Raw genomic sequence first — 15,866 nt, 5'->3', positions numbered from 1 at the left:
CTGCTTATATGCGGCGAGGAATCTATCCTTAGGCGAGATCGAACCAAAGGGGAGGACACTTTCCTAGTTCTCCCCGCCTGCTTTTTAAGCTCCGGCCGTCCTCTGTTTATCCAGGATTTGCCGGTGACAAAGTAGGTAAATTTTTCTGCAAACAAATTGTTTCCTGTTTGATTTGTCTTGTGCTGATGATTTGGTCCAGTGGCGCATTTAGGTATGACGAAGGGAATCGTTCGGATTCCCATTGATTTTGTAACAAAAATGAGATCTCAAACCAGCTACTTCTGACCCAAGAACATTCCATTGACCATCTGTTAGTTCTGATCTTTGGAAAATAAATAAATTGTTTGGTCTTTTCTCGACTTGTTTGGATTAGATGGAATTTGTCGAAATAGCGTGATGAGGATGAAGAAGAAATCATTCGGATTCCCTTTGATTTACAATATGAGATCTCTAACCAGCTACTTCTGACTCATGATCATGCTTTAAATCCATCTGGTAGTTCCTGTCATCTATCTTTTCTTCTCCTTTTTGATCGTCATTTATTTTGCTGGCCAGTGATGTTATCAAAATATTTGCTACTCTTGATGGGGCAAGAGCCCTATCTGATGACCACAACCACCAAGATCTCTGAGGCCGTGTCTATTAAATAGTCTGTTTTTATTGCTAATAGTTTTAGTGAAGTGCAGCAATGACAGCGAAGTGTCAGATTCCTGAAGGTTGAAGATGATTCTGCGTTATTTAGATTGTATTCAAAATTGTTAATTGTAATCAGCGCAGCAAGGAAAAAATGCAACTAGTTTACTTTTACACTGTAACTCAAACGGACTCAACTTCGTTAACCGTCTGTACAGAAGTCTCAAGGGTATCGACGGACGGCGAGCGGGATGCGTTCTGCTCCCTTCCCTACGGAGACACTGCTTAGTCAAGTGACTGCGTAGCCAGATGCGTGCTTTGCACACCCGAGATGGGCTCGATGCGTCTGACATGCTATGTCCAGCGATTCGGCGGTTCGGCCACACTTCGCCTACTACCATCTGTTTCGATGTATTTTTTTCGAAAAAGAAAAATTAATCATATTCGAGAACGACTTATTTGGTCGATAGCCTGTTTGCTTTCCAAAATCCTTATATTTCAGAACAAGGTACCAGAAGAACTTTTGTGTTCTGCTCTTGTGTTGTGTCTGATATTTAAACTGAATCGTGGATGTCTTGAACATCTGTGTTGTCCACAGCAGTTGGTCAGCTTGGATAACCATCTGATTTTACTGAGTACACCCTTAAATTAGTTCTATACCATATCAGCCTCAAATACATCCCAAAATTTGAAATTCCCTCGAAAAAATCCAGTAAAATTATCTAAAGTTTTTGACTTAAAATGGACACGTATGATTTGATATTGCCTTTTGTTGTTGAGATGAGATGTGGGCGGAATGACGGGGAAGCGGACGAATGGAACTCGGCGGTATGTGATCCTGGGGCAACTTGGCCTTTCATTGGGCGAATTTTTTTTAAATAATACACTTTTTAATATTAATTCCAGAAATAATATTCGTTTTTGGCTTATTACAGAAATAATACACCGTCGGGGCCCGCTAACCCGAATTTACAAAATCGGGGTCGGCTAGCCCGAGACGAGGCGAATCTGCCGTGTCAGGCCAAATTCGGGTTGCTCGTCCCCGAAGCGTGGCTGTCGGCCACCGAAGGGCCGTGTCGGCCTGTCCCCTGGCCAGGGGCAGACTGTGTCGGGGAGAGGAATCCCGATGCGGTAATTTCGGGTGGGCGACCCGAGTCGCGCGGTTCGGGCGCACTGACCCCGAAGCGCGGCAGATGAAATTCGCACGCAGCGCTGCTCGACCATCTTCTTCCTCCTCCAGCTTGCTGCTCTCTGTCTCTCTCTCTCTCTCGTTAGCTCTCAGTCCAGCACCATTTTTCCTCGTTTGTGAGCGATTTATCCAGCCATTCGTTGTAGTTTCACCACCAAATGCTGTAGAATTAGCTGATCTATAGATGGGTTAGTTTTTGAGGCGTTTTGGTGGAGGTGTTGTTGGTGTTGGTGGAGCTGTTGGTGGTGGTGGAGCTGGTGGAGGTGGTGCTGCTATTGCTGCGTGGTGGTGCATTGCGGGGTGGAGGAGCTGAGCTGCGACGGAGGTGTTTGGCACGCTTCAAGGGTAAACCCTAATCCCTGATATTAGATGGTGTAATCATAATGCATGTTACGTTCGTTAGCTTCAGGTAGCAAGTATTTATTTAGGAGTGCAGGTGCTAGATTTTTATTTATTTTAGAGTGTAGGTGCTAGATTTTTTTGACGAGTATGTAATTTTTATAGGTGAGCAGATATGTCAGATAGATTAAAATTCGTTGTTTACTTCGGTCATGGCACGGTCCGAACAACTCCGATGGGAGCTGATGCGAGCGAGTTTCAAGATGAGGAGTTGCATCGACAAACCCAAAAACATGGCGAGTTAGTCGGTTGAAGGAGTGGTTGACCGTGAATTTCGGGCTTAATCCCGAAGCATACACTGTTGGTGTGCATGCTTTGTGGAGCAGCTCCGGTGCCAGTTTTCCGCGGTTGAAGCCGATTGAGCGGACCTCTCGGTGGGTGCACCGGTTGGAAGCGTGCGAGCGCGAGGGAACTCACCCCATCGCCTTAATGCTTCCCGAGGCGAAGGTGGTGAATTTCCAAGAAGGCGAGGGTGCGTTCCATCCAGGCCGGAGCGATCAAAGTTACGATGCGGCGGCAGCGATTTCCAATCCGGGCAGAGTAGCCATGCGGCAGTGGTCATGACGATGCGTTGAGCTTGAAAGCGTGGACGAAGAAGAAGAAGAGATGCGAGAACATGATGGACGAGGAAGACGAGGATGGAGTGGACAATGAGGTTGACTCGGATGAATCCGGTGGATCCGATACTTGAGATGATAACGAAGAGGCGGATCCGATCCCCTCTTCTTGGAACCATGATTTGTCGGAGGCAATGATAGTCGATGATCGGCACGATTCTCGCTCGGGAGTACAGCATGAACACCATCTCGGTTGGTGCTAGATATGCGACAAGAGACATCTGCAGGAAGCAATCACTCAGTGGGCAATGAACACGCAAAGGGTATTAGAACCACCGTTTCAAGTCGAAATTCTTGACGGTGGTCTGCAGCGATGCTAGATGTCCATCAAGGGTGCATGGGTCTTGTCAGAAGTATGACACAACATGGGTGGTGAGCGATTTCGTGCCGCACACATGTGTCCTTAAGAGTATGTTGAAGGATCACCGAAACCTTACATCCACTCTTATTGCTACTTTGTTCTACAAGGAGATTGTAGAGAATACAGAATGGGGGTTAAAGCCATCCAGAGAAGAGTTCACCTTCAATATAAGTATGTAATTGAATATGGCAAGGCATGGAGGGCTAAACAGACGGCCTTTGGAGAACAGATTCGGGACCTTCTATGATGCTTATGACGGTGTCGTCCGTCTCCTGCAGACATTGAAGGACCGGAATCCGGGCACCCATGTGGACATACAAGACTTTGTGATACCTGAGTTCCCTAATGTCGGGGTTACGCACGGGTGTTTTTCGCATTCGGCATATGCATCGAGGCTTTCATGCACCGTCGTCCGGTGATGTGTGTAGATGGAACTTTTCTAACGGGGAGGTACAAGGGACAGATTCTGACAGCAATTGGACTCGATGGAAACAAACGATGTGTGCCTATCGCATTACCATTTGTAGAGAGCGAGAACAACGCTAGCTGGTTATGGTTCTTCGGGCGATTAAAAAATCGATAGTGAAAGATCGCGAAAATGTGTGCGTGCTACATGACAGGCATGCGGGTATACTTGCGGCTATCAAGACTACGGTAGAAGCCGGACTGATGAAGAGACGCCATGGCGGGATATGCGAGTAGGTGGTGCATGCGCCACACGGGGGCCAATTTCTTCTCGCAGTTTAGGAGCAAGGGTCTTATGAATCTGTTCAAGAAGTTGTGCAAGCGAGAATCAAGAATGCAAGTACACCTTTCTCCGCGGCAAGGCTGGATGAGTTCACTAAGGACCATGTGCGGGACAGGTTAGCCGCCCGAGCTGCATTAGTAGCAGCTCATGCGGCATGTGGCACGAGGTAGACAGGTTCAGTAGGGCCCGAGCCAGATCCTATTGGGCTATGCGACCTGCCTGGATTTGACCCACCCAATACTAGAAGGAGGCACAGACGACGGATTAAAAATTTTGCGAGTGGATAGAGCACGAGCCATTAGAAAGGTGGTCTTTCTTGCATGACACACATGGAGCTAGGTATGGTGTGATGACTACCAACCTAGCTGAGTCATACAACTTCGTGCTTAGGGGAAATAGGGCATTGCCGCTGACAGCCCTTGTGGAGGGTATTTTATATGGCACTATGAATTATTTCAAAGAGAGACGGGAGTTGGCTTTGAAGCATATGCTTGAGAATCCAAACACTCCTTACTGTAAGGCCATTATGGAATATATGGATGTCAAGATGGAGAAGGGTATGTCACACACTGTTCTGGCCATCGGTAATCAGGAAAGGAGGTTTGAGGTGCGCTTACCAACCGACAAGTTTGGTTGTGTGAATGCGGTGAGAACACATGAGGTCAGAATTGGAAATGAAGAATGGCCATCGTGTGCCCGCACATGCAACAAACCGAGCTTGCTTCACCTTCCATGCTCCCATGTCTTTGGCAGCTACCGGACAACTAGGGCTGGACTCAATCTCTTTCGTCTCTCCATATTACGCGAAAGAGGCTGTGCTGCACACCTGGACCGGCGAGATGGTCGGATACAGAGTTGTGGGAAATTTTACTACGGTGATACCAAATGAAAGGCGGTACATCCCTGACCCAAGGTTATTGCGTACAAACGAGAGGTCGACGGAGACAAGGCGCATTAGAAATGATATGGATGAAGCGAAGCGGGTGGTCCAACTAGGCAATGTTTTCTCTGCAACCAATTTGGACACGGGGACCCCCTATGTCCCACTTTCTACCAGCAGTGCAGCGGCGGCGGCAAACCGAGGAAGGCGAGGCAACCGAGGAAGGCGTGGGAGGGGAAGAACTAGAGGGAGACAGTAGAAAATTTGTAATATTTATAAACTATGCTTAAGTTGTAGTACGTGTGAACCATATTAGTCTGAACAATGGTACAATTTGTAATATTTCTGAACTATGTTTTAATTTGAATTTTGTATGAACTATGCTTTAATTTGTAAACTTTGTGATCAATGGTTTAATTTGTATCATCTTTGAACAATGCAACAATTTTTGATATCTTTCTGCAGATATGGCGGCCCGCCCGTTGCTCGATCCAGGGATTGATGAGAAACATCGTGCATCGCACTTGGAGTCCGACCCGCAGAGCATCGACCCACTGCAGACCCGTACTCCAAAGAAGAACTGGATGATACACCCTCAGTGGGAAGACAGGTAGGTGTTTTAGCTTTAATTTGAAATTTACCTTCGAATTGGACCTTGCTTTACCTTTTTCATCATTTGTTTTGCAGGTTGAAGTGGGCTGGACTACTACCTTTCGCTCGATTAGTGGAGGCCCGAGAGAACGTTTCGCGTCTGAACTACGATGCTACTTTGATCACCTGCTTAGTGGATCGATGGAGGCCCGAGACCCACACCTTCCACTTTCGCTGGGGTGAGATGGCTCCTACTCTAGAGGACGTGTCTATGTTGCTGGGCCTTCCGTTGGCTGGTGAGCCCATCGGCCCATTGGAGGAACCCGTGGGATGGATGCACAGCATGGATGCACGTTTCGTTGGTGTTCGCGAGGGCGTTGGGCCTATCTCTTTTGAGGCTCACGGCCCTCGTCAGGCGTGGCTACACGAGTTCCAGGTTCGTAACAGTTTCATTTATTTTATCAAGCCTTAATTACCGCGTAATATGTAGTCCTAACATTGAATATTTCTTGACAGATCGAGCAGTTCGGATACCCCGATGCACCGATGACTGCGGCCCAGATCACTCGCAGCTTGGAGGCGTACCTCATGTGGCTACTCGGGAAGACGATGTTCACGGACAATCACGGGAACACGATCAGTGCGCGGTACATCCCTATAGCTCAGGAGATAGCTGAGGCCACAGAAGCAGAGGACATCACACAGAGGAGCTGGGGTTCTGCGGTCTTAGCCGCTACGTACCGAGGTATGTGTAAGGGTTGCCAGCTCACCTCGCATGGTTCTGGAATCGTTGGTTGCCCCCTCCTATTGCAGCTCTGGTCCTGGACGAGGTTTCCCGTCGGCCGCCCTGATATTGGTGCTGGGTCTTGGCCGCCAGACGAGTTGTATGACGCGGATCGCATCGACATGCCGACGTTTGGTTCTATATGGACATCGCGGAAGGTATACACACCTTGTTCTATATGGACATCGCGGAAGGTATACACACCGCGACGAGACATACCCAGGTGGTATATCGTTGATGTGTACCAGAGATTGGGCCTACTGGATGACGAAGGCGAAGATCATCTTCGATATCTTCGTGGAGGAGATGTCGCAGCAGAGGGTCATGAGACAGTTTGGAATGCGTCAGTTGATCGAGCCACCACCTCCCACAGTTCCACTACCACCACGCGTCCACGCGTGAGTACAATTTAATTTTACCATCAGTTATTACATCAATTGGACATTCATTGACGGATGGGTACAATTTAATTTTCAGGTACAACAGAAAAGGAGCGAACAAGGCTGGCATCGGATGGGTACAGCTCCTGGGTCCATACATCGCTGGTTGGGCCAATGCGCCGGCCGTGTCATGGGCCACTAGGGAGCCGTTTGATCTTCAGGAATTTCAGCAGTACTTGCGAGCGTACATGCCTAGGACACGACTTCGTCTGAGCCAGGCGTGTGACCCAGTTGAGATGGCTCCCTCGACAGAGTGGGACACCTACCCTCGCCACTCCACTTCAGGCACTCGGCATCACGCAGTAAGTCAACTATATTTTTTCTACATTTTGCCAACACTTTACTAATTTGAGCTCACAATTGTAGGCCGTGTTGACGGCGGAGCTGCAAGATGACGCCGCCCAGTATGAACGGTCGCTCTCCGCCGGCCCACTTCTTGGACGGTATGAGCACCACGCCTCCTTTGCACAGCGTCTTCAGGAGAAACTACGTCGTATCTACGCGACTATCACATGCACCCGATCTTCGGATGTTGTCGAGTACCGAGCAGCACAGCGGCCACCTCGCCCCTCTTTGCAGGTGCATCAGCCGCGGCACGCCCCGCGCCCACGTATGGAGGTACCGCCGAGCCCGAGGCCACCATCTCCTAACCAGGCAGGGAGGTTGGGTGGCAAAACCAGCAGCAGCAGGAGCCTACTTACGAGTATTGGCAGCATGCCGGTTTCGGCATGGAGCAGCAATTTCCCATGCCTAACTTCGGGTGGCGTCCCCGTATGGATGAGCCAGAGGGTACGCAATTCATCACTATCCATATTAATTGTGCACCATGTGTGAATTTCCTCATGATCGACTAACGGTTTTTTTATCTAATCAAAGGTGAGGGACATATGTCGACGGGGTCCGGATCACGATCCTACGGTCAGTGCTCACGATCGGGACGAAACACAGCAGAGCTATCAAGACTGGATTTCAAGTCAACAGCAAACTCCACCTCCGGATCCCACGCGATCTGATCAGCACGAGCAGGGGTACATGCTTCCTCCCCGACATCGCCAGCCACCTGTTCGTATGTACTCGCCGTCACCTTTTCAGGCTCGACCGCCACCGAGGCGAGGTGGAGCGAGGGGCCGTGGTCAGTGAGATGAGTACTATTTGTATGCACCATGTATGAGTACTATTTGTATGCACCATGTATGACTACTATTTGTATGCGCCATGTATGACTACTATTTCTATTTAACAAACATTTCATATTGAACTTCAAGCGATAATTAAGATACAACTTACTACTACAACATAACTCTCTGCTAACATATTAAATGGTACACCATCGCTACAACATACTACAAGATCCATGATTACTGATAACTAAAACACTAAGAACGCAGCACACCCTTTCCCTTGCCCTTCGACGATGCAGCTTTCATGGCCTTGGTGGTAGGCTCGAAGTCGTCGTCTGAATCGACGACTGGCGGTGCAGCACTCTTGCCCTTTGAGGACTTGCCACTCTTGCCCTTCGACGATGCAGCTTTCTTTCCCTTGGTGCTAGGCTCGAAGATATCATCGTCGGCTTCACTCTCAGCCGCCCATCGTTCGGGATATTTTAAATCCCTTTCCCTATCTTCTTCATTCTTCCATGTTAGTGACTTCCACTTCTCATTCAACCTGATAAGCTCACACCTTATTTCCCGTGGGCTACGAGCAGGCATCTTCTTCACTGGATATCCATAAGACCAAGTCTCAAATTTCCTACCGACCTTACGGAGCAAGGCGTCGCTACTGATGAACTCCTCGAATGTCTCTATCTTACTCTCCCTCATCACATAGCGAGCACTATCTAGAAGATATTCGGCCATGAATTCATTGAAAAGATGGGGGGGATTCTTATAAGGGGGATCCATCTTGTTGAGAGGCTACACTGAAAGACAAGAAAACGGTGGGGGTATTTATAGGCTACAAGGGATGACTTTCGGCGGGAAGATGTGAGCGGGAAAAAATGGGCGCGAAAGATTGGCGGCAGATTTGGGCGGGAATAAATGGCGGGAACATTGAGCGGGACAAATTGGGCGGGAAAAAGTGGCGGCAAACAATTGAGCCCAAATTTCTGACACAACATTTTCGGGGCAAATTCATTTCACATTAATACTACAACTGAAATTAAGATACATTGCAGCTGAAATTAAAATACGGCTTAGCACTACAACGGAATTTAAGATACAACGACAAACTAAAACTGAATTTAAGATACATTGCCAGTACGACACATAACTCTACTTTCCCTGCGTCCACCGTGGCCATTTTCCAGACTTGTCGCCGCGTTCTTCTGCCGCTTGCGCCTCAGCAGCTCTTTCCCTTAGTCTCTTTCTCTCCGCTTCACGAGCCTCCCTGCGCACCTCTTCCTCTGCAAACCTACGTGCAGCCTCATCATCCATCCTCTTCTGATTCACCTCGCGATTACGAGCTTGTTCCGCCCTTAGTTTCTGTATCTGCCTCTCTCGCTCTGCTTTCTCATTAGCACGAACCTTTTCCCAACGCTCCTCCTCAAAGAACGTTGCCCACGCACGGCGCTGTTTCTCCTCAACCTCCTCGCGCGCCCAATCCGGCTGCTCCGTGTCTATCCAGTGAAACCATTTGCATAGGGGCGGGGGAGACTACAACACAAACAGTAAGATTAAATCAAATTCACAAACAAATTTAAGCCAACATAAAATTATGTCCAAACATACCGGCGGCCTGGTGGACGACGAAGCTGAACTACGGGGTGGATCATGCTCATAGCTCGCACACATGAAAAATTTCATGCCGAACCAGTCGGAGAAATCCTCCACCTGCTTAACCTTAGCAACACGGCCGCACCAACAACGCTCACTTGATCACACACCCGGGGGCAAACTTGCAGCCTTCGCCTTCGCCGGCCTAAAGTCCTGGTCAGAGCAAGGCACACTCATGATGGCTAAGGGTGAGCAAACGGGATAAAATAGAGATACAAGAACTTGTGCAATCCAGAGTAGCGATGCCTGCTTTTATAGGCAAAAATTCGACAGTGTGGCGGGAAAATATAGCGGGAGATAGTGGCGGGAGATGATGGCGGGAAGGACTGGCGGGAAGAAGTGGCGGGAAGGGTGGCGGCAAAGGCGGGAGGGAAACACGGCGGTGCGAACGCGAAAAGGCGGGAAAAATTCTTGCTGCAAAAAATCGGGTTCAACAAACCCGATTTAGCAAAGTCGGGTTCAACTTGCCCGATTTTTAGAAATCGGGTTCACCCGCCCCGATTACTTATTTGTTCTTTTTCTTTTTTCTTCACGGCGCAGAAGAATGTTCTTATCGGGTTTCTCAACCCCGATATTGCAACTTCGGGTTCGTCTAACCCGATTTTCCAATTTCGGGTTCAACCACCCCGACGGTGTATTATTTCTGAAATTTGCTAAAAACGGCTATTATTCCTGGAATTAATATTAAAAAATGTATTATTTAAAAAAAATTCGCTTTCATTGGTCCAGCAGCTTGTGGCGGGTCCGCTGCTGGAGGTGAGTTTTAACGTATAGCAGCAACAAATTGATGCAGAATACATATGTGGGCCAAAAACAGTTAATAAAGTAAATAGTACGGCGCGTGGGAGGACCGCTGCAGATGGCCGCGCAGCAGCAGAGGAGTAGTGGAGTGGAGCAGCGCGACTCGCGGCGGTGGCGCGGCTGGCGTCTCCCTGCTCCCCGTCGGCGTAGCGTACGGCGCGACCCCGGCTCGGATCTCAGGGCACGAGCGCAGACCCGACGCCACCGTGCGCGCCCTCGTGGAGCCCGACGACAACGCGCCTATGCCACGCTCCGACGCTGCCGTACGCGCGCTTGCTCGCCCTCGCGCTCGCTGAGAAGCTCGACGTGCTCAACCGCGTCGTCGCTCGCCTCGGCTCTCGCGCAATGCGCGCCCTCGTGGAGCCTGACGACGACGCGAGCCCCCTCGACATCCTCCCCGTCGAGCTCCATCGTCCACGTCGGCCACGGCAACACCACCATCACTCGTCGAGTTCCGCTGCCACCGCGGTGAGCGCGGAGGTGACGTGGGGGCTTGGACCGCTGAGATGGCTGCTCGTCGAGCGGCGGCGACGTGGAGGCCATGGCGGCTGAGTTGGCTGCTCGTCGAGCTCCGTAGCCACCACGGTGAGCGCGGCGGCGATGTGGGGGCTTGGTCCGCTGAGATGGCTGCTCGTCGAGCGGCGCCGGTGAGCGAGGTGGCGACGTGGGAGGCCATGGCGGCTGAGCTGGCTGCTCATCGAGCTCCGCTGCCACCGCCCCGCGCCGAACTCTCCCCGCCCGAGCCGACCCGCCAGGCTTTGCCCCGACCTTGCTGAGCTCTGCCCCCGCCGCGGTGGCATGGGGCGTGCGTGAGCAGGTCGGCGCGGCCACGGCCTCTGCTCGTCCAGCCGGGAGGTGGCGGCGTTGAAGACGGAGGGTCGTCGACGCCCTTGTCGGCGTTAACGGGGAGCGTCGCGGTGGCGCGCGTCGTGCGCGGGCAGGTCGGCGGCCGCGGCGGCGCCATGGCCTCTGCTCGTCCGGCACGGGAGGCGGCGGCTGGGAGATGGAGGGTCGTCGACGCCCTTGTCGGCGGCGACAGGGAGCGCCGTGGTGGCGTGCGGCGTGCGCGAGCTGGTCGGCGCGGCCGCGGCAGAGCACCACGGCCTCCTACTCGTCCAGCTTGGGAGGCGGCGGGGACTCAGCTCGCACCAGCTCCCCTGCCTGCGTCGACCAATCAAAGCTTCCCCGCAGGTAGGATTCCAGCGAGCCTCTCCATCGGTCGACTGAGTCCCCCCGCCGCCGCTACAGTCTTCGGTGGTCTTGATCTGCCGCCGCTTGTCCTAGGCAGTAGCTCAGACCGCCGCCGTGTGTAGCTGGCCCAGATCGAGAAAATGGCGTCCAGCAGTGGAGAACGAAAGTAGCAGACGATTTAATTCCTGGCCCCACGCGGTTGTATTCCTAAGCGTATTTCCCATCGATTGATAAATGGGAACTGTTGTTGTGGTCCCAACCTTTAATGCTTGGACCAATAGAAACTGGCCATTTGCCCGGATCAAATGCCGCCGGGTTCAACCATGCATTTTCCGCGGAATGACCATGAGACTTGTACACAACGCAATGAAGCGTCATCTCTTTGTCTGGCTACCAAAAAAAACAGGCCACCTCCATGACATTCGGCTTGGCGTTGGGCTGGGCGTTTAGGGCATGAGCAATGGTGGCATACACAACTAGCTGCTCCATGTAAAAAGGTGGCATATACAACTAGCTGCTCCATGTAAAAAAGTTGTCAGAAGCAACATGTTCAATTTTATATCTCCAATGGAAGCTACAACTTTAGTCATGAAAAAGAGAAAAAGGTACTCCACAAATATGACACTATGTATCTCTTTCTCTCTCCAAAAAGCATGCTTTTAAGTTTTAAGATTCCACTTCCTGAAGAGGAGGCTGCCTCCTCATCCGAACCTAATTTGGACCACCCGAACCTAGTTAAAGGTGTGAGGTAGTAGCTCTAGAGCAGTGCATTGGACATGCCCTTAGAGCATATCCACCGACGCCCCCCAAATAGTCGCCCGACGTGGGCGCCGACACTGCTGTATGGGATGCCCGCATCCTCCATTTGGGGAAGCTGTTCCCACACCGACGTCTCTCAAATGGCGGCCCCTAAATTTTTATTTATTTTTATAATATTTTGAAACAACATATCAATCACATTTTATTCATACAATCACATAAATAGAATTAAATTATTCATACAATCAACCAAACAAATAGAATTAAATATACATACAATCAATCAAATAAATAGTACTTAAATTATTCATACAACCCAACTAACAAGTAGTACTTAAATTATTCATACAGGCAAACAAATAGAAATAAAATCATGCATTGTTGGCTACTCCTCTCCTCGCCCACAAATGCGCAGCTAGATCCGCCTTCAGATGTGCATAGACATAGGGGTGGACATAAAGCTCAAGGCTCGAGGCTCGGCTCGAGATCGACAAGGCTCGGCTCGGGCTCGACTCGGCTCGAAGGTCAGACAAGCCAAGCCTAAACCTTCCAATCATGGCTTGAGGCTCGACAAGCCCGCTCGATGAAGCTCGCAAGCCGGCTTGAAGGCTCGATGTAATAAAAAATAATCACCATAACCCTCACTAAATATATAATATTTGAAAATTATAAACAACAATTGAACATGAATACATTCATAAAATTATCTAACAAGCCTCAGAGAGTACCAATAACCATAACAATGGTATACAATATTAACAAGTTCACAACACAAATACATGCATTTAGTCTAACGGAGAACGGCGCACATGAAAAGTAGAGACGGCAATATCATTTCAGTCACAAGTCATAACATATAAGCAGTCTCATGTTTTAAGAAAGCATCGTTCTGCTACTACATAGAACAACTTTCAGCTGAGAGAAGGCACGCATCATAACTATGCAGGAAGGTTACAAAGCGGCAAGTGCAGACCTATACTTCCAACAGTCAGTATACAACCAGGCCTTGTAGTTCCCGAAAATTTGTAAGCTATAGCCTATAGCGTTTAGTATAGTAGCTCTTTTGTCAATCAATAGCAAGCCAGGTGGTGGCTGGTAAGTCACATTCACGACAAGAAGAGTAGACAATATGCCCATTGGTCTTTACCATGAACTGAATGCAATGCTACTTCAAATTATTTCATAACAAAAGGAGGCTTCAAAACTGTAGCCAAATTCCACTACTACCGGCTACCACACATGATTTCATCAAAAGAATTTTAACTACTCGGAATTTAGTACTAACAATTCCAGCAACTTGGTCAAGATCACGCCTTCCCTGGGAGGTGATTAGCCCTCCACTGCAGAAAAAATCTACACAAGAGCAGCCTGTCGGTGAAGGAAGAGCACCCGGTGTAGGAGCCTAGGTGGAGCATCCGGGGAACAACCAAAGAGAATCAGCGAGGGAAGAACCAAAGAGGAGTAGCCCGCTGGTCCGGACGAACGACGACGGAGGGCCGGCCGCCGCCGCTAAATTTAGATCCGTGGGGCAGGAATGGAGGTCCGCGGCCGGAGACGGAGTGGAGGCGCAAGACGACGCCGACGCGAGTGTTACCTGCAGGAGACGCTATGGAAGGAGCTCACTGTGGCGGCGGCCGGCGACGGCGCTAGAGGGATTGCAGACGAATGGGGAGTTGGAGACAGGAGGGGAGGGGAATCACGATGGACTCTGCCTCTGGTACCTCCGTACCTGTATTCGCTTAATTGGGCTGGGATGTGGCAGTCGGCTCACGAGCCGATCGAGCCGAGCCTCGAGCCTGACGAGCCAAGCCTCGAGCCTGCGTTCTAGAGAAATTTTAGTGGCAAGCCGAGCCAGGCTTGGCTCGAGATTTCACGAGCCTGACCGAGCCGAGCCACGAGCCAGCTCGGCTCGGCTCGATTCCACCCCTACATAGACACATGCATCTCGAATTTCATTGTGCATATGAAGAAAAGCAGCAAATTCTTGTTGTATGCGTGGCCGTTTACCTCAAAGTTCACGACAGGGGCTTGTTCCTTAGCTAGCCTGCCAAACACCGGAGAGCGCTGCATCACGTTGATATTATTTTTTGTTCCTGCCATGCCAAAAAAATGCATGCCAAATCCAAAGCTCATGGTCTGCCACCGCCTCAAGAATGACACTGCACTCACCAGTATGCCCCTTGTAGATCCCCTGCCAAGCAAAAGGACAATTCTTCTAGTCCCAATGCATACAGTCAATGCTTCCGAGCATCCCAGGAAACCCTCTTGCTGCATTCTTTTGCAGGATCCGAGCTGTATCATCTTCTCTTGATGCTCTCAAATAGTCTTTAGCAAACACCGCTATGACGGCTCGGTAGAACCTGTAGAGAGTCCCTGTACATGTCGACTCTGCCATCCGTAGGTAGTCATTGGCTGTATCTGGAGGAGCTCTGTATGCAAGACAGCGCATTGCAGCAGTGCACTTCTGAATTGAGGTGAAGCCCCACAAATCTATGCAATCTTTCTTGGCCATGAAGTACTTGTCGTACTCCCTGACGTCATGGACAATCTTCAAGAACATCTCCTTGTTCATCCTAAACCGACGCCGAAATTCCTCCGGCAAATGAGTCACGTCGTCGTTGAAGTAGTCGGCGTCAAGCAACATTGCACTGGCTTCACGATGCCGGTTGATGTTCCTCCTCTTGCCTGGCTTTGAGCCGCCGCGCCGAGGCATGACGAACAAAGGCTGGAGAACGCGCAACATGTTCGTCAGAATCAGCTGCTGCTGTTGCCGCCGAACAGCCTGAGCGTTCTGCTCCTCCGTGAACAGCTGCACCATCATCTCGTCGTCGCTGTCCATCGCGGCAATCGGACGAACACCTTGTGGGCGGGGCGATACTATCACGGTGGCGGCGAGCTCTGTTCCGGGCGAAACAGCGGCCGCCGGTCGAGGGGGTGGCTGCTATGTCGATGGACGATGGTTCCTAGACAGTCGACGGTGTCTATTGCAAGCAGGGGGCACGACGGTGAGGGTGGCGATCTAGAGGGGTGGGAGTCGGCTTGGGCGTGTGTAGGAGGTGGGAAATTGGTGTGTCTCGCTGCCAGACGGAGCCCACACTCATTTTCAGACGTGCCGCGAGGTGCCGGCGCGCTCGATTCGCGCCCTTGGCGAAGGGGCCGACACGGGGTTGCCGGCGATTCTATTGGGCTCCAAAATTGGCCGGCGCCGTTTAGGGCGCACCGGTGCAAGCCCATTTTCGCTACCGGCCCCCAAAATGCTATCGCGGCCGCTATCGGGGGCGCCGGTGGAGATGCTCTTATCGTGGGTTGCTGCTACACGATCGGTGGTGGATCGTGTTGCTGATGCTGTCACGGCTGCTGATGTTGTCGCTGCTTGGGCTATCATCACCTCCGTGTCGATCCTCTCGCGTTACATCTTATGCCATGCTCGTGTCAATGGATTCATGTTCAACATATTTTTTTGGTGTCATGTCACGGCCGGTGATGTTGTCGCTGCTTGGGTTATCAGCACCTTCGTGCCGATCCTCTTGCGGTAAATCCCCATGCTCACGCCAATGGATTCATGTTCAACATGTCTTTTTGTGTCATGTTACGGTCGTTGATGTTGTCGCTGCTTGGGCTATCATCACCTTCGTGCCGATCCTCTCGCGGTATACCTCATACCACGGGTTCGTGCTAATGGATTCATGTTCAACATGTCTT

At 50.6% G+C, this 15,866-nt stretch overlaps 2 protein-coding genes and 3 non-coding genes across 5 annotated transcripts; 3 read left to right on the top strand and 2 right to left on the bottom strand.

Annotated features, from left to right (window-relative positions):
• Positions 1 to 207: 207 nt before the first annotated feature.
• Positions 208 to 290, top strand: LOC127323489 (small nucleolar RNA R12). The gene has a single exon (XR_007865741.1). It is a non-coding gene; the product is annotated as a small nucleolar RNA R12 (small nucleolar RNA).
• A 106-nt stretch (positions 291 to 396) lies between these two features.
• Positions 397 to 473, top strand: LOC127323488 (small nucleolar RNA R12). Its single transcript, XR_007865740.1, has one exon. It is a non-coding gene; the product is annotated as a small nucleolar RNA R12 (small nucleolar RNA).
• A 76-nt stretch (positions 474 to 549) lies between these two features.
• LOC127323487 (small nucleolar RNA SNORD24) lies at positions 550 to 635 on the top strand. Its single transcript, XR_007865739.1, has one exon. It is a non-coding gene; the product is annotated as a small nucleolar RNA SNORD24 (small nucleolar RNA).
• An 8,117-nt stretch (positions 636 to 8,752) lies between these two features.
• On the bottom strand, positions 8,753 to 9,502 carry LOC127323432 (uncharacterized). The gene is made up of 2 exons (XM_051351570.2): positions 9,369 to 9,502; positions 8,753 to 9,293 (listed from the first exon to the last, which is right to left on the bottom strand). Exons 1-2 carry the CDS (start codon positions 9,441 to 9,443, stop codon positions 8,913 to 8,915), a joined length of 456 nt encoding a protein of 151 aa, XP_051207530.1. The 5' UTR covers positions 9,444 to 9,502; the 3' UTR covers positions 8,753 to 8,912.
• Positions 9,503 to 14,379: 4,877 nt separating this feature from the next.
• On the bottom strand, positions 14,380 to 15,003 carry LOC139835643 (uncharacterized). The gene has a single exon (XM_071825502.1). It carries the CDS (start codon positions 15,001 to 15,003, stop codon positions 14,380 to 14,382), a length of 624 nt encoding a protein of 207 aa, XP_071681603.1.
• Between the last annotated feature and the right edge of the window lie 863 nt (positions 15,004 to 15,866).

The sequence above is a fragment of the Lolium perenne genome, chromosome 2 (genome assembly GCF_019359855.2).
Source record: "Lolium perenne isolate Kyuss_39 chromosome 2, Kyuss_2.0, whole genome shotgun sequence".
Classification (NCBI taxonomy): domain Eukaryota; kingdom Viridiplantae; phylum Streptophyta; class Magnoliopsida; order Poales; family Poaceae; genus Lolium; species Lolium perenne.
The sequence above is the reverse complement of the archived record's forward strand: the minus strand, read 5'-3'. Positions and strand labels throughout refer to the sequence as shown.